General features: G+C 47.0%; 1 protein-coding gene across 2 annotated transcripts in view; it reads right to left on the bottom strand.

Annotated features, from left to right (window-relative positions):
* The window catches only part of dapk1 (death-associated protein kinase 1), a 65767-nt gene that overhangs the window by 9424 nt on the left and 37648 nt on the right, over positions 1–18695 (bottom strand). For both annotated transcript variants that reach the window (XM_042100923.1, XM_042100924.1), the window contains exons 13-24: positions 17664–17762; positions 17336–17434; positions 16273–16371; positions 15452–15649; positions 14102–14299; positions 12803–12901; positions 9224–9301; positions 8031–8247; positions 5552–5737; positions 4975–5172; positions 2127–2265; positions 1809–1929 (exon numbers count right to left, since the gene is read on the bottom strand). In XM_042100923.1, the coding sequence (XP_041956857.1) occupies positions 1809–1929; positions 2127–2265; positions 4975–5172; positions 5552–5737; positions 8031–8247; positions 9224–9301; positions 12803–12901; positions 14102–14299; positions 15452–15649; positions 16273–16371; positions 17336–17434; positions 17664–17762 (1731 nt within the window). The remainder of the gene's footprint in view (positions 1–1808; positions 1930–2126; positions 2266–4974; positions 5173–5551; positions 5738–8030; positions 8248–9223; positions 9302–12802; positions 12902–14101; positions 14300–15451; positions 15650–16272; positions 16372–17335; positions 17435–17663; positions 17763–18695) is intronic.

Below are 18695 nucleotides of genomic sequence, written 5' to 3'. Positions count from 1 at the left end.
AGGGACGCAGTGGGGAACTGTGTGCGTGTGTGTGCGAACAAATGAGTCTCTTTCTCTCGTGTCTGCGCTTGCAGGGCAACGCGGATGAGGTAGTGAGAACGATAAAGTTCAGTTTCTCACAGACACCAAACAAGTATTTCCTACTAATTGCAGAAATGTTTGTTTTCTTTTTCTGTCCGCGGCTCCTTGATCAAAATTATCAGACGATGGCCCGGGAATAATTTCACTCTGCAGACCATTGTCCACATTGCGGACCGCGGCCCATAGTTTGACAAATGGTGACCTGCATGCTGCCATATTAAGGCCTTTTTACGGTGTGTTTTAGCCGGGTTTTCGCCTGGAAGGCTCTGTAGAAATCTGACACCCTATTCAACGAAGTTAAACTGAAAGAGCGTGCCGTTCACAGACACCAGAATGAACGAGTTCACAGTAACGTTCATCAGGCAGTAGGCCTAGTAGGCTAATACAGTACGTTCAGTTCACGTTCGCTCAAAATATGAACGAGTTCATGAACTTTCGTTCAATGAACGTGTTCAGGCACAACACTGGTGAGGGGGGTAGCTGAAAGTTGACATCTGCCCTGACTGAATACTGATGAATAATGAAGCCGAGGACCACTTGCGGCGCCGCAGTGAGTTCGTGGCTACCGTTGCATGGTGGGAAATGGAGTATTGGTGCGTGCAAAACAGCAGCGGCTGTGGCCTGCGGGCCTGTTCTAATACTAATCAAATATCATCCAGGGGGCCTTGACTTTGACATGTCTGCCTTAAGTGAAGCATTGAACAGTTCAATGGCCCTGGGGACAAATAACTTCCTCAGTCTGTCTGTTTTGCAAGGCAGTGAGCGAAGTCTCCAGCTGATCAGGCTCTTCTGCTTAACAATAGTGCTGTGGAGTGGATGACACTCATTGTCCAAGATGTTGATCAGTTTGTTCAGGGTCCTTTTGTCAAATATTGAAGTGATGCACTCCAGTTCAGCTCCCACTACAGAGCCAGCTTTCCTTACCAGCCTGTCAATTCGCCCCGCATCCTTCTTCTTTGTGCTTCCTCCCCAGCATACCACTGCATAGAAGAGGACACTGGCAACAACAGACTGGTAGAACATCCTGAGGAGCTTGCTGCACACATTGAAGGACCGCAGCCTCCTCAGGAAGAGTACAGCCTGCTCTGCCCTTTCTTACAGATTGCCTATCTTCATGGCCCTATACATGCGGTCATGCTCTCTTAAGGGGTAACGGAGGTGTCCTGTTATAGGGAATTAATGGACGAGGGGCGAAGGGCTAGGAACTCCAACAATAGTCATGCCTTTATAGCACACAAAGGAAACAAGCGGTTCCGTTTAAAATGAAGTCGACTTGTTCAGTTTGCCGACTTTTTCAGCTTGTTGTTGAACTTTCTTTGGCCCTATAATAGAGATAGCATGGACAGTTAGCTTGTTTACAGTTGATTCCATTGTTGCGAAGCCTGCTTCCAGGCTCAACCGTCGTCCTACTATGTTATAGTTACCATTCATTAGCATTGATATGGAACGGTGATTTACCAGATCTACTTCATAGGTGTCCCGTTATTCAGAATTAATAGCCACCCCACCACCCAATCAGAAAAGAGTATTTCTTCTCTCCGGGTGAATCGGAAAAACGTACATTACAGTGGAGTCTGTGTGTATGAAAATATCTGTCTTGGAGTACTTCACAGCCTTTCTTTACAGTGGACAAGTGTGAATGTAAGCCTGAATGTAATGTAAGAGTGTGCAGGTAACTCACTTTCTCTCTCTGTTTAAAAATGAGACAGTGTAGAGTGAGAACTCACTGAGATGATGCTATTGCGTAACTCCAGTATCAGGTTTCTCAGTAGTTTCATGTCCTTGGAGTTGGAGGCTCCTGCGTCCATGATAAAGAGCTTGTCCGCTATCTGCAAGTCATTGCCAAACCTGCACACAAACAAGCACAAGTCACACACACAATGGATCACACAGGTAAGGAGGATTAACACTCCTATAGAAAGTCTACATTGTCACATACATACTATACGTATGTGATAAAGGTGACACATTGTAGACAAATCATACACACAATCAACTTAATTGTCTTTAACGAGACAAAAGTAAAACTGCTCTGAAAATGTCACCTGTTTCTGACTTCCTTCAGCAGTGATCTCTCCTTGTCGTAGGCAAACTCGCCCCCGAAGGCGCGGGGCAGGTTGACGATATCTGCGTGGGAGGCCACCAGCACCACCTGCAGGGGGTTCTTGATCCTCCCTCCGAACGCTGGGGAATAAAAAAGCAGAACAGCTTAGGTTGAGTATCTATTCCTTCTCACCAGGATCGCCATCCTTTATTCATTCTTAATCAGCATCAGACACTCGTCATGGAGGTGTGATTATCAAGATTAAAACTGTGACTGAAGAACGACTAAAACAATTGATAATCATCATAAGCGCTCTCACAACCTATGAGGGGGTAGATCAACTAAAGCAGTGTTTCTCAAACTTTTTTTCTGGGGACCCACTTTTTAAAAATTACAGACTATCGCGACCCAACTCGTGACTGTGGTAGTGGTAAACTTTTTCTTTCATTCCCCACGTTGATTAAGGGGGCATTCTCGAGCCCCACCTGTCCCTCATCGCTCTAAGAAAGTGGTAGGTCAAGCTTAAACTTGTCAAATTTATTGAAATAACGACAAGTTCTAAATATATCCTCTTCAACAGAGTTAAAATCAGCTGGTGCTGCAGATATAATAATAAATAAATACATAACACACATATTTCTGTTTTCCAGCAACATATTAGGAAGCATAGGCCATTACAGCATTGTACAATATATCCAATGAAATACCAACATGCTGCATTAAATGGATCCATAATCCAGTCATACTGAGCACTGCTGGTTGGGAAATATTTTTTAAATAAACTTTGCAGGGATGTGATGTAGGCCTACTGTTTAATACATGGGATCACAAGAGTGGCTCCCAATCAGACGTTTCAGCGATTTCGCTCAGAAATCTCAAAGGCATAATACTGTCGCGATCGAGGCGCCTGTCCCATACTCAAGTTTTTTTGGTGAATGTAGTAATCTTATTTGGTAGGTGAGGTAGGTGCTTGTCTTTGCCTTGTAACTGGACATTTAACTCAAATGTATCGCTAAGATATATCAAATATATCGCTAAGATAGGCCAGCTTCGTCAAGAAATGTTCATTAGTGAACGTGCTTGCAGATTCAAACATGCGCTCTTCCTCCAAGAAGAGGCGACTCGGAGCTCAAACACGCGCGACAGGACTTTACCTCGGGAAAGCCACCTTGCCTCGCTGTGAAACAGTACAGCCTTTTGGTCAGCTACCATCTCTTCGCAAAGTGCGGAGAATAGACGCGCTTTTAAGGGCCGGGTTTTGATTCACCACTCTCACAGCAACGTTCAAAATGTCATATAGGTCGGGACTAACTAAGCTGCCTTGACACGAGCGCTTCCCAGTGAATAACACAGTGCGTCCATTGCGCATTGGGTGCTACCTGGGCCCAGGCTACAGATAAAAAAATAAATTAAAAAAACTCCTGTTTTTCACGTCAGTTCGCGCCCCACCTGGCATGTCTCCGCAACCCAGTAGTGGGTCGCGACCCACAGTTTGAGAAACGCTGAACTAAAGGATGACTAAGGCAGTCTTTGGACCAACACAACCACCTCTAAATGTTGTTACCGAGACAGAGATGCTAAATTTCACAGGCTAGGAAACAAAAGGCAAGCCAGGCTAGAGAAATGATGAGAGAGAATTGCATGAGAGAAAGAATGAGAAGCGTGCACACACACATGCACATACCCACCCATGCAATTACAAACACACACACACACACACACACACACACACACACACACAGAAAAAAGTTATCACAAATCTAAAGTACCACAAGTACTACAATATGGCACACACCCACCACTAAGAGAAACAGACATTTGTTATAGAGACACGATGAAACTTCTGCCTCTGCCTCTTTTAATATTTCAGCTTGAGGGGAACTGAGCAGTCTCTTAACCCAGCCGTCTCATTCCCACACACACTCACACACACTTACAGAGACACACATGCACACACTTACACAGACACAGACACAGACACACACACACACACACACTAATGAATGGAGGAGAGAGTTAGCACAGTGAAAGAATAAATGATGCCCTCCCTAAAGGCAGAGTCTGCTAAGGTTGCAACAACAGTGGTGCATCATACAGCTGACCTGACCCCTCTGCTCCCCTATGCATGACTCATGCAAAAAAAACAAACAAACACATCATATTTAATTACGCCCGCTATAGTCACAGTGAGAGGATCCTATGCTTGCGTGACGCCACGTTCTGACGAGTGTCAGTGCGCCATGACAGAACGATTTCAGCTAGTCTCCCCGGTGCATGAGCGAGAGTTAGAAGGAAAGATATAGAAAAATGCCAGAGCAGGAAGACTGCGACGGGAACCTCCCACGCGCGTTTGTGAGAGAAGGCCAGTGTGGGAGGAAGAGAGTGAATGCAGAGAGAGAGAGAGAGAGAGAGAGAGAGAGAGAGAGAGAGAGAGAGAGAGAGACAGAGGGGGATGGAGTGTACACAAGATGAAGGTAGAGAGGAGAAGAGAGGCCAGGAGAGGAGAGAGAGAGAGAGAGAGAGAGAGAGAGAGAGGCAGAGGGGTGCCCACAGCAACAGAGAGCGATGGGGTAAGGATGAGAGAAAGAGATTCACTCAGCTACAGAGAGGAAAGAACAATAAAACGTCATCGAGAGAGCTGAAGAGAGCATCGGAAATAATGAAAAAAGTCAAGCCAGACAGAGACAGAGGGAGTGTGTGTGTGTGTGGGAGAGAGAGAAAGAGAAACAGATAGATAGAGAGATAGATAGACAGAGGCAGAGAGAGAGAGAGACAGAGAGAGATTTGCATCCTGAGAGGGAGAGTGAGAGCAGCAGCAGCAGCCCTGGTGTTGTTTGTCTGGCCCTCACCTATGTTGTCCTCGGGCAGGGTGAGGGCTTTGAGGAAGCTGAGCCAGAAGGTGACCTGGTTGAGCTGCGTCTCGTACGGCTCCTCCAGGCTGAAGAGCACCAGGTGGACGGCCGTGCTGTCGTTCGCTGCAAAGTAGTCGTACGAGCAGTAATACACCGGGTTGCCAGAGAACTCCCACACGCTGAAATCCCCCACTCCTAGAAAACAGAGAGCAAGAGAGAATACAATACTTCAATGAGAATGTTCCTGTATTCCAGATCTGCTTCCAAACGGATCTTGTGATGGGTGCATTAGCAGGTCATGCTAATGATGCGAAGGTAATTTTGTAAAAGATTAAAAATCATAGAAAAGGAGGAAAATCCCACAATTCATTGGAAATGAAAAATAATCTTCACTTAAAATAGATCACAATCATAAAAACAGTACATGATTCATCTTAATTCTTTTCAGTATATACTAATACAATCCATCAGATCCAAATTCAGCAGATTAACATTGTAGTGACTATTAGAAAGACTAGTTTGTGTTAATGAGCTGAAGGGAACATGACTGTAGATGGCTGATGCGGACACTCACCGTTGACGTTGGCGTTCTGGATGTCGATGGCCTTGGTGGCCTGGTCGTCGGCTGAGGAGAGAGCGCTGTGCATGGGGCTGAACACCTCCAGCACCCCTTTGGTAAGGCTGGGCTCAAACATCATGCTGCGACTCCGCACGCTCACGTTCTCACAGCCCGGGTACAGGTTGGATATGCTCACCGAGACTGGAGACAGACACAGACACAGACATGCACACAAAGCAGAGAATGGAAATATATGTAAATAACATAACCATATTAAATGCATCACATTGTAAGACACATTTTTGTTATAGCTAGACTGACAATTTCTAAATATAGTCAACATAAATCCAAAAGGGGCAGTTCTGCTTTTGGCCACAAGGAGGAGCTGTTGTCCTCTGCAAGTGCAAGCACAAATACATGCCGCCTCAGCAGCTGTGTCAAAAAAAAAAAAAAAAGAGTTTCGTTTAAAAGGGCCTTCATGAAAGGTCTCCTTCTCTCACGGCCTGGGTGGACATGCATGCCTCAGATGTTTGTGTTCATAGAGAACGTCTCAATCTGATAGGTGAGGAGAGACATTAAAAACCTGTCGACGACACGGCTGGCGAGAAGTCAGACGAATCTGAAATTAGCATCACAGTAGCAGATGAAGAGATTGAAAGGGGTGGTTTTAATAAAGACTTCAGCAAGTATTCTTCAGCAGCCTGTAAAGACGTCTGATCCCTTGTCAGATAGGCCTGCTCACAGAATACCAAGAGACCGGCTCATTCCAAAGAACATTACAAACAAAGGTGAAGAATTTCCTGTGAAAACTAAATTGACTATGAACTCCATGTGAAACTATGTGGAAGGCTGAACACAGCCCCTTGGCAAGTGGCAGAAATCTTGCGACACCACAGATGTAGGGAGGGTGTCAGATCATGAAACACAAGCATGAAAATGTGTTTCATAACAGTCATGTAGGGCCATCTAAACCAAGTGAAAGTATGCTTGATACTATATCTCTAATCTAGGACACTGTATTTATTTTTGCTTCATCCATACATATACCAGTCTTACTCTGATTGCACTACATGTACCTAGTCGTTCCTAAACTAAGCTGCTCTTCAAAAAAGAAAGTCATCCAAAAAAACTATTTAATAGGTCTTCTGTTCCTCCCAGAGAATCCCTGCTTGTGTCTACACTTCTCTGCATTTGTACTGCTCTCTCACACGTGGTGTATTTTAAGGCTGAAGAAAAGAAAAGAACGTGTTGAGGGATGCTGCTGTTGACAGCCGCCGGGATTCTGCGTTCTCCTTCTCGCCTCCGGAACGTGTTTGTCACACCGTGCTGGGTATGTCTCCCTCCCTCATCAGCTATGCCAAGAGGTGCCACAGAGAGAGAGAGAGAGAGAGAGAGAGAGAGAGAGAGAGAGAGAGAGAGAAAGAAAGAGAGAGAAAGAGAGAAACACAGCCGACAGAGGCTGCAGCACGACTCAAAGAACTCTGTCGAGCTTTATTAACTTAGATGTCTACCAGAGGAAGTTGGCAGCTTCTAAAGAGGTGCAAAGACACTAAGAATAAAGGGAGAAAGATGGAGAAATAGACTGACACAGTAGGAGGAAAGGAGAGAGAGAAAAAAACAGATCAAAAAATGAGAGAAGAGGAAACAGGACAGAGGACTAAATGAGGTAAGAGAGAGAGACAGGAAAGGTAGGCCAAGAGAGAGTGAGGGAGATGGGAGAGAGAAAGAGAGAGAGAGAGATAGAGAAAGAAAGAGGAGAGAGTGCATGGACTGTCTCCCCTCGATGAGCTCAGAGCGTTTTAGGAAGGCTGCCAACTCTCTTTGAAGCCAAACCCTGGTCAGATGGTGTCAGAGACACGTCCATCACCGGACAGCAGATATCGAACCAGAGATGCGCACATTAGCCTAGTATTTTCAATCATCACTAATGCCCAATAGCCTTTTCTATCCGTAACAGTACCTTTTATAATGATGCACTGCTTTCCTGGCAATAAATCTCAGGCTTGGGCGAGGTCCTGAGCTGGTAGCCATGTAATTGGGTCAGCGAACTGAACCCAATTACCTATTGAAGTAAAGCACCTGGTGTATGGAGGTCATGTGATCAGCCAGACTGTATGGCTGGAACTAGCAGGTCTGAGTTAGGGTATAAAGTGTTAACCTCGAAAAAAAAAAACAGAATGTGCCGTTTGTGCCAATCTAGATGAAGGGCACTGCTTCAGGGTTGAGGTTATCTCTTTGTGCACATTCAGGTGTTCTTGGTACTGTGTGCCGTATTGTAAGTGCTTGACTAGCAAATGCCAATATCAATGTGGAGCAAACTGATAGAGCAACTAGCTAACACCAAAATGATGAAGGGTTCCACACCCAGGAAGCACATATGCTGATGAACAGGTATGTTTGTAGTGTTGGACAAAACAATCTGCTTTTAATGATTACTGAAATGTAAACAATGAGTGTACGTCTGTTTTTGACTGTGAATGTGAACGTGCTCTACCTGCAGGTTTGGAGTTGATGGGGGAGGCGGGGTGGCGGGCAGTGTTGGACAGTCGGGGCCTGCGCCTCCTGAAGAAGCTGCGCAGGATGCCGCACTTGAGTGACTCCAGCAGTGTGCTCTTGCCGGAGCCCGTGTGTCCGAACAGCTTGAGCTTGATGCGGGGCTGGGCCGTCTGCGAGGGACGCAGCTGCTGGATGTAGCCCACTTTATGGTTGTCCTGAGGGACCAATCACAGCCATTTACATTTCACCACAGCCAATGGGTGCCAGTGTGTGTGTGTGTGTGTGTGTGTGTGTGTGTGTGTGTGTGTGTGTGTGTGTGTAAACCAAATGGCATGCCGCCAAAAGTATATTAATCGGATTTGTGATTCGTCCAGAGCGCCTTGTACAAAACCTTTTGACAGAAATGAATTGAATTTAGTCAAGGTTATATCATTTCAAGTAAATGAAAGACTTTCCTTTTTATGGACCAGGTTAAGCTACACAGCCATAAAAGCCTAAATGAAATGAATGCATTGTGAGAGCAATTATTTTATGACACTGTCTGAAGCAGACGAGACCAATTAGCACAAAAACTGCACAGGCAGAGGCTAATTAACCAGATGTGAGATGGGGTCGGAGAGACCCCCACCTGCTTACCCACATCCCAACTGCACTCTGCTGACCTACATAGTGTGTTAAAAGCGCGTTTAGCATGTCTCCATGAACATAAAGAAGACAAATGTAAAGCAGGAGTGACTATGCATCGCATTTAATGCCATTAAAGTGTCCTTTAGATGGTACCCATAACACATTGCACAAAATATTATATTGCAATATATATCTTGGCTATGATAAGGTAATAAAGCTAGATATTAATCTATTCAGGGAATGTTAATTGAGATGATTCTAGCTGCACTCTCACACTGCACACCTTCCTTATGGTGCAGCGTAGGCCACAAGGCTGACCACTGCCATCAATAAATGCCCTAAAGGTGCTGCCCAGTACAATACAATACAGAAGGCCTAGCAGAGGAGGCCATATACAGTGGGGATATGAGAGAGAGAGAGCAGTTTAGATCTATGTCTGTGCACTGTTTTATATGACTGCTTTGGCAATGCAAATGCCCTTTTTTGTCATGCCAATAAAGCACCATTGAATTGAATTGAATTAAGAAAGAAAGAGAGAAAGAAAGAGAGAGCTGACTTTCTTACCTTCTTCAGTTTGCTCAGCAGGAGGGCGATGTGCTCATGACCCTCTGCACCGGCCAGGTCCTCCGCCATCTTGCCATCCTGAGATAGAAGGGGGAAAAAAAACAACAACAGGAGGAGGATTATGGAACCGGAGCAAACAGATGAGGAACTGGAGAGAATATGACAGGACGCGCACAGAACCAGAGAGGAACACGAGCCGCAGGGTCACTCAGGTGAAGCGGGAACAAGCTGAGGGAAGGAAAGCCATCTGGACATCCAGAGAGATATTCACGTGGTCAAGCCTTGCACTAAGTGCAGTTATCAAACTCCATGAAATGTCTGCCATGACTGTATTGAGAGTCATTCCAGTTAAGCCCTGGTGAGCCCAGAACACACACATACACACACACACAAGATGGCACATCAGTGGGGCAGCTTAGAGTTAATAACAGCTTGCCGAGTTGCGCTCAGCTGAGTGAGTGACAGGTCTATTAGACTCCCATTCCATCTTCCCCTCATGTCAACTGGGACCTCTTGCACTATAATAGGTGCTGCCAGAGGTGTGCCAGTCTACCCCCACCTCTCTCTCACACACACACACACACACACACACACACAAGCACACAAGCACACACACACACGTCCCGACTCCCTGCCCGCAGGATCGCTGCGGATTGGCTGATTGAGGCCCTGCGCTCACACCAGTGAGAGATCATTAGAGTGTGCAAATCGATAGGCTGGCTAAAAGTGTGGATGCATCCCTGGGAAGGCAGGCAGGCAGGCTTAACGTGACCATAACACAGAGACACCGGGCGGCAGCGGTCGATTACTGACGGCCTTTCACTGGACTGCAACTGAAGCGTGGACGTGCTGTGCTAAGGACCACTGGGACACACTACATGTGCATATGATGCATACTACACACACACACACACACACACACACACACACACACACACACACATAAACATAACATTTCAGCACTCTCAATATATGCAGACTCAACAAACACACAACAAGGATGTTCACACACACACACACACACACACACACCTTGAGACCACAGGAGAAGCACTTGCTCACCATAACGTGCCGCTTTCCCACTGAGCTAGCAGTGCGACCCCACCGGCCAGACCTCACTCAGCACCACATCAGACATGCTGGTGCTGCAGTAACTAACACACACAACACACACACACTAAGTGGTGGATCCTACAGAGGTATAATCCTTCACCCAAACACACACACACACATATCATATCAGCAAATGTCTACATGAACCGGTCCGTATTTGCACAGAATAATTTTAATTTTCAACAACAAACAAACATGTGCACTAATGTAACACATGGCCGAACATGTTGATGAGAACGTGCCAATACACCTAAAACACACATACACACACACAGTCCTAAGCATACACACACACACACACTTTAATATTCATATCCCGAGGACGAGCAGCTGAAACAGTGAGGAGGGAGGAGAGGAGAGGGGAGGAGAGGAGAGGAGAGGAGAGGAGAGGAGAGGAGAGGGGAGGAGGATGGAGAGGAGAGGGGAGAAGAAGAAAAGGGAGGAGGAGAGCTGTGAGAGGAGAGGAGAGGAGAGGAGAGGAGTAGAAGCCAGGGAGTGCGAGAGCAAGTGGTCGGCCTGTGTGTCGGCTGCTGAGTGGAGTGTGAGGACTCGTGCGTGTGGAAATGAGCCGTTATGGGCCATTATGCACAAACAGAGCTGCTGCTAGTGCCTGCGCCCCGGCCAAAACAGCTGCCGCCTGCCACTGCACTCCTCCACTTGGTGTTCCACAAGCCATCCCTCTCTCCTCTCCACCCTCCCTCCCTCGCTCTATTTGTCCCTCTCTCTTGCTTAGAGCCCATGGGTCACCATCTATCGATTTAACACTTTCAGGGGTGTTCTTTTTCAACACAGGGGGGAGCGGAAGAGTGTCCATCTCCTAGAGGAGTTGAAATCTTGGCCACTTTCAGCAAACTCCACGCCTGCACTCTGCTAGCAGGCTGATATGGAGGGAGTCATTGTCTGTGCTACAGCAACACACAAGCAGCCTCAGGACAAGACAAATAAACAATAATAAATAACATACATAGGAGCTCATAAATAATAACATTATTTAAACAAAAATAAACTGCAGTCATAAATACGAGAAATGCAGGGAAATAAAAACGAGATAAAGACTATTCCAACCTTACCACAATTCATAGAGATTTAGTTCAGCCATTGGGAGTACATTACTATTTCAGAAGGTGCAGACCCTGCTGCCAAGAATGAATTATGGATTCTCATAGGGGCCTTCTATAATGTACACGTACAGTGCATCAGCCATCATGCAATATTAACACTGCCAGTGGCCGAGGGAAAAAACACTGATTCCAGCCATTGCCCTGGACCTGGTCAGTCAAGAAACAGTCACACACGTGTAGACACACACACGCACACACACACAGTGACCTTTGTGTCCAGAGCAGGCCTGAAGAGGAAAGTGAGGGTGAAGGTTATTGATTGGGAATGTTCCCCTGTCTGTTCAAAGCCAGATGTCCTTCACCTTTTCCCCTCCACCCCCCCCTCCTCCCACTCTCCACCAGACAGGTTCAGGGGGAACACAGAGAGATGCTACTCCACTTTTTAATTAAGAGTTGCTCTCTGGGGAAAATGGGAAAAAAAGAAGAATCGCTCTTGGTTGACACACATCACAAGTGCAGGCAGACACTCTCTCTCTCCATCTCTGCCACACACACACACACACATACATTTTACAGAGTCAATGAAAAGGAAATACTACATATGGAGACCATAACAACAGCCAACAGGAAGCTAAAAAAAAAAGAAAAAAATCAATGGTGAAATGTACGTACAGTGTACCAAACACTCACACACACACACTTTCTCTCTCTCTGCAATGACTCCGACTTGCGAGCGATCAATGTCTTAGCAGATTACAATCACTGCCTAGTTGCTTCCCATATATTATTCCAGGCCGAATACTCAGGCCTGAGCTCAGAACTCCAGAGACAAATCTCCAGCAGAGGCCGGTCGAATGGAAACACGCGCCCTGTTCCTATTCGCTAGCTCTCAGACTCCTCGCATACAGTCACAGAATGGAAAATGGATATTAATATTGCCTCTCACAAACAAATGAACTGCTATTTGAAGAGAGAAAATGAAAATGTGTCATTAGCCTCCTAACGCACGGTAAATCAACACTTCGTCTGGGCTGTGATTCACTAGCAGACTCCCCTGGGTTATAACCAAGCCAGCCAGAACACAACCTTCATGTTGATTATAGATGGCCTGGCTCCAAGCCATTATGTCCTTTTTCCTATTATGTCTGCGCGGCATAAAGGGAATTTACTCGAGCCCAATGATAAGATTCATGTCTCAATATCTATCTTTACCTCCTCCTTTCTCATCCTCTCTTTCAATCTTTTTCTGTTTTTGCTTCTGTCCATTCTTTCCATTGTTCTCTCCTCTCCCCCATATCAGATTTCAAAATGATCATTACTCCCGTGGCATCACTGACCATACTGCAGGTACGGCTGATGGATGTGTTGTGCGAGTGGTTGGGGTATATAAATCACTGTTGCTTACGTTGGTGACAGCATCTGTGTTGGCCCCGGCAACGCAGAGGTGTCGCACCACCTCCAGAGCACCACTGTTGGACGCCAGGTGCAGCGGGGTTCTTCCAAACTGTAGAGGATCAAACACAAGAGGAAAGCAACCATTAGTGCACACACACACACACACACACACACACACACACACACACACACACCTCTGTCGATTCATCTAAGCGAGCTGAGTTTTTTTTATTGTTTAAAGCCAAAAAGGAAACATTATTTCTGCAAACTTTTAATGGCCCTCTCAGTGTGTCTCTTTAACTTCCCTCTGTGTCCTCCTCTTAATCTCTTTCTGTTTCTCTAACTGCTGAAAAATAAAAGAAATAGAAAAGACAAACTGCATGCAGAGGGTTTGCTTTGCTGAGTCTTCTCTTCTAACTGCAGCACAACTCTCTTTGCAATAAAGAGGGGTTGGAGGGGGTGGTGGTGGTGGTGCTTCAACTTGGGTGCTGGGCGGTGGTGCTGACAGGCCGGTTTCAGTTCCGAGCTAATGGCAGCGCCCTTTTGCCGACAGAAACTAAAACCCTGCATGACGGAACATCCATCTTCCATCAGAACCAGTGTGTGTCCCTGAGAGATGCGAGTGCCTCTCCAGACACGCATCACGAGCAAAACGCCGCAGATCGAGGAAGAGAGAAAAAAAAAAAAAAAAAACATTCGGTGATGTTCGGGGCTGCAGGCAAACTCAAACCCATTACTCCTCCTGGAGCCCAAGCACTCTTTATGTGATGCACTGGGCAAAGCTGTGGGGCAGATATGGGGCCCCCGCAGTGGAGGGCAAGGCCTGCTTACAATGCATTATCCCCACAGGGGGAGAGGGATGTCAGGAGGCTAAATTGGATTTCATGATGTGTTCTCTATGGCTCTTGATGAGCATGAGTAAGCTCTACACAGCCAGTGCCACTGCCACTGCAGTGTGGCTACTGGCATTTACACATAAACGATTTGATGTGTATAAAGAGTTACCTGTGTTCTGTGAACATGTGTTCTTGTGTTAATGATTCTGAAAATGATTTTACTACATTCACATTTCAGAGAACCCACAAGAAAGCTTGCATGCCTGCTCCGTTTAGCAAGTTTTGCTTTTCGGATTTTCTTATATTTGACTAGCAAGAAGACATCTGCAATATGCTACCACAACTAACAATTGTAGACATGTTTTGCAGTGAAGGTACCAAATACACTTACTTATCCTTATGTAACGTGTACCTGCACTGAGAGCCTTAGATGTTGGACCGTTGTATTGTGGTCATGGGGAGGGGTAACTCACCTTGTTGGGGATGTCCAGGTTGGCCTTGGCTGCACAGATCGCCATGGTAATGGGCAGGTTGCCATCCTTGCAGGCGATGTGGAGGGCAGTGTTTCCGTGGCGATCCTGGTGGTCGGCGGGACAGAGGTGGGCAAGCAGGCATCTTGCCACGTCCACCTGGCACCGCCGCACGGCCAGGTGCAGCGCAGTGTGACCGTCCTGCAACACACACACACACACACACACACACACAGATGTGAACATGAGCTAAATTATAACAAAACAACACATGCATGTTCCCTGTCTCTATCTCTCACTCCCTCTTCTGCACATCACATCCATCATTAAGCAAGCACAAATGCATCTCTTCATCATTTCATCACACACACATCGATGCACATTTACACACTATTTCCCAGCGCCCCTAATTCCTGCATGTCCTCTAAACACCCTCCTACATACACAGAGAGAGGGGGAGAGAGAGAGAGAAAGAGAGATAGAGAGAGAGCTACTGCTCACATGTTCAGAAACTCAGAACTCAGTAACTGATTTTCCCTGCTACTGGTGCAGTGGTACACCTACAGCATATAGACTAGGACAGGTGACTGGCCCTATAAGATCCTTTATTTCACACTAGCCTGACAGATGATGATCCTCTAAGTGGTTAAGTACTGGCCTCTATAGCTTGGAGCGTAGGAGGGAAGCCTTCATTAGAGTCTGTGTGTGTGTGTGTGTGTGTGTGTGTGTGTGTGTGTGTGTGTGTGTGTGTGTGTGTGTGTGTGTGTGTGTTAGAAATAGAGAGAGAAAAGATAAGGAACATAAGGAACAGAGTGACATTCAGGTTGCCTCCCATTTTTATCTGGAGTGTGTATCCAACAGTGTGTGTGTTACGGTAGCTAGCTGATACGTAGCTGTGTAGTATGCACGTTGTGTAAACCTTCCTCCCGGTGCCTTAACAGATGTGCTAGCAAAAGATGCTAGAGCCTATGGGTTTTAGTTCACGTTCCACTTCCAATCTGAGGTTCTGCAAAAGATGCTAGAGCCTATGGGTTTTAGTTCACGTTCCACTTCCAATCTGAGGTTCTGCAAAAGATGCTAGAGCCTATGGGTTTTAGCTCACGTTCCACTCCCAATCTGAGGTGCTGCAAAAGATGCTAGAGCCTATGGGTTTTAGCTCACGTTCCACTCCCAATCTGAGGTGCTGTGTTCGATGTCAGGGCGAGTGCAGGGCTAAACTAACGCAGGTTACATGTGCATACAGTATGTAGTGTAGGTAGGTGGGAAGCTGTAAACATCATGTCACCAAAGCACATTTTTTTAACCTGATGGTGCATACATTATGTACATGTGTTCATTATGCACTGAATTTACCTTGTCGGTGGAGGTCAGTTCGGCCCCATGTTCCAGCAGGCAGGCCACGATGTCTCTGAAGCCACGGGCGGAAGCCGTCAGCAGGGGACTCTCGCCCTCGCGGTTGCGTGCGTTCACGTTGCAGCCCGCCTCGCATAGAGCCCGCGCCACCGACGAGTAGCCGTGCCACGCTGCACAGTGCAATGGTGTCTCATGCTCCTGCAGCGCAGAATGAGAGAGAGAGAGAGAGAGAGAGAGAGAGAGAGAGAGAGAGAGAGAGAGAGAGAGAGAGAGAGAGAGAGAGAGAAAGAGAAAGAGTTGTGGGCATGAGGAGTTGACCTTTGACCTCAGGCACAACCCACAGCCTGTGGGCTGACGGCAGAGCTGAGTTACGTAATGCAGGTATGATCAGAGTGCGATGATGTGGTGGAGAGAGGATGCCCCGGGTCAGGGAATTACTTATCGTCCTGTATTCACAATGTGTGGCCAGTCTACTCTGCAGAGGAGGACAGATGGTGCAGGCACACACATAGAGCCCAAATGCACACAGACATATCTACAGCAAACATTATGAAATGTCTATATGCATTTCCACATTTCCAAATCTTATCTCTAGATTTTCATAAAAATGTCACTAAAAGTGAATTAAATTAGCCCCGGAGAAGCTGAAGTATGTACATTTCTCCACAAACTACCAGTGCTAGAGTGGGCTGAGGAAGGGAATGGGAGCGTGGCTAAAGTGATGGTGCTTATTTAATCAGGACTGGCCAGCTAGGTGTTCCCACATGTTCCCACAGATGTGCGCGTGGTTCCATGAAGACGTCGGTGGTGGGGTTACCTACCCTGTCGACCAGGTCCGGATGGGCGTGAATGCTGCAAAGGTACTGCACCACGTCCACGTTGCCGTACCGCGCGGCGACGTGGAGTGCCGTCTCTCCTGACTGGACAGAGGGGGAAAAAGAGAGGGAGACAGAGAGGAGGTGAGAGGAGGAAAAGAAAAGGTTAACAAGGGATGGAGAACAACAAAAATGAACAGGAACACATTCAGTTCAATTCAATTGTATTCATATACAATAGTGCCATTAACAGCTAAAAATAGTCTCAAGGTGCTTTAGACACGGCCCAGGAGTTTCCCCCATGGCCCTTTCAGTGCTCGGAGGGGAGAGGGTGGATGCTGATGGGCACAGCAAGTGCTAACTGCTGCCAAATGCTGACCAGCCCTCTAACTGCTAACGTCAGGCTGGGGGGGGAGGCCTAGAGGACAATTTGCATCCCATAATGAGGCGACAGTCTGGCAAAGCGTGTCTGAGTAGGTTCTGCCTCAGTTCCTGCCAACTGGGATTTGGAAGGCCGACCGCATGTGTGCAAGCACACAGCCACACACACACATACATGCATACATACATACATACATACATACACACACACACACACTTTGAACACAAAACACATGGATATGTGCACACATACACACACACAGTCTTCACAGACTGCATCGCACAGCTCGGCGGTGTAGCCATGGCAACTATGAGCAAGCAAGTCAGAGGAGTGGCAAAACGGTGTTGCCCTGCAGAAGGAGCTAGAGGAGAGTTAACCTTCACAGACAAGTTCACACACACACACACACATTGATATACACACACCCTCCCCTGCACAGACACACTCAGATGTACAGACACACATATATACATGAACACACATAAAAGTAGGCACCCCTATAGCTTGTGTGTAGGTACACAGATAAGCCACCAGTGCACACATATACCCACTGATACTGTGACTTAACACCTAACACATACATCCATACACTCACATGGTGTTTCTCTGTGTGTGTGTGTGTGTGTGTGTGTGTGTGTGTGTGTGTGTGTGTGTGTGTGTGTGTGTGTGTACGTGTACGGGACGCACCTTATCTTGGGTGTCCAGAGGGCATCTCTTTTCATGGAGGAATTTCAAGGTCTCTATGTGGCCGTGCCTGGCTGCGTAGTAGATAGCGTTGGCACCCGACTGGGAGACGGAGAGAGAGGGGCACAGAGACATTTCTCAAGGCTCTAAGGATGGCCACATCGATAAATAATGGACTCCATATTCCATTAAGGCCTCTGTTCTAATGCAATATTGAAAAGGTGAGAGGTGATGGGAAGACAGGAGAGGTGGAAACGTGTGTGTGTGTGTGTGTGAGTGAGTGAGTGAGTGAGTGAGTGAGTGAGAGACTGTGGTGTCAGTGGGGTTGCACCTTGTCATGAACTTGGATCTCGGCTCCTTTTCTCATCAGCACGTCAATGATCTGGATGTTCCCGCAACCGGCTGCAATTAGTAAGGGGGGCGTTCCATGCTGAAATGTATCACACACACACACACACACACACACACACACACACACACACACACACACACAGAGAGAGAGAGGAGGATGAGAATGAGAGAGATCAGCATCAGAGTATGATTTCTGCAGCAAGGGTGTGCACTCATAATATAGTGGCTATGACAGTCTCATCATCATTAGGTTCATAACATGACTTTGGAGAAGTGAGGAGGACAAGAGTGTGAGGGAGAGGAGAGGGAGGGCAAGAGAGTGAGGGAGGGGAGAGGGAGTGTGAGTTCCACACAATTAGGGTAAAATCGTTTATGATCGTCGACACAGCGGACACTTAATTGCAACACTGCGAGTACCCCATCTCTCAGTGGTGGCTTAAGTACTGACAGAAGAGCCAGGGAGTGATGAAGAGAGAGAGTGAGATGGGAGGGGGGAGAAGAGACACAGACAGAGAGGGTGGGTGAAAGAAAGAAAGATGGATGGAGAGAGAGAGAGAGAGAGAGAGAGAGAGAGAGAGAGAGAGAGAGAGAGATGTTTAAATCACTGAGCATGCTGGCTCTGATGTGGTTTTGCATAAATGCATGAGCTATGGGAAATGTTCCCCTCACACACCCCCCCCCCCCCACACACACTCTAACACACACACACACACACACACTCCCAATCACTGTCTGGCTCTTATTCCTCTTTCTTACATCGGCACACACTTCACACATCAACACACTCTCCTCACACAAACACACATGCTTCATCTCCATCCACCCCCATCTCTCGAACACACCCAGACACACACACACACAGCTGGATGGGTCTGAGCGATGCAATCAGCGGCAAGCTTGTCCGCCTCACTTCAGTGCACAGACTACAGTATACCGTGGGGCGTCCATGTCACCCATGGACGCCCCACGGACCCCCCCCCCCCCCATCTATCCATTCCTCAAAGGCAACTGT

Source organism: Alosa sapidissima, chromosome 8, assembly GCF_018492685.1.
Source record: "Alosa sapidissima isolate fAloSap1 chromosome 8, fAloSap1.pri, whole genome shotgun sequence".
Classification (NCBI taxonomy): Eukaryota; Metazoa; Chordata; class Actinopteri; order Clupeiformes; family Clupeidae; genus Alosa; species Alosa sapidissima.
The sequence above is the reverse complement of the archived record's forward strand: the minus strand, read 5'-3'. Positions and strand labels throughout refer to the sequence as shown.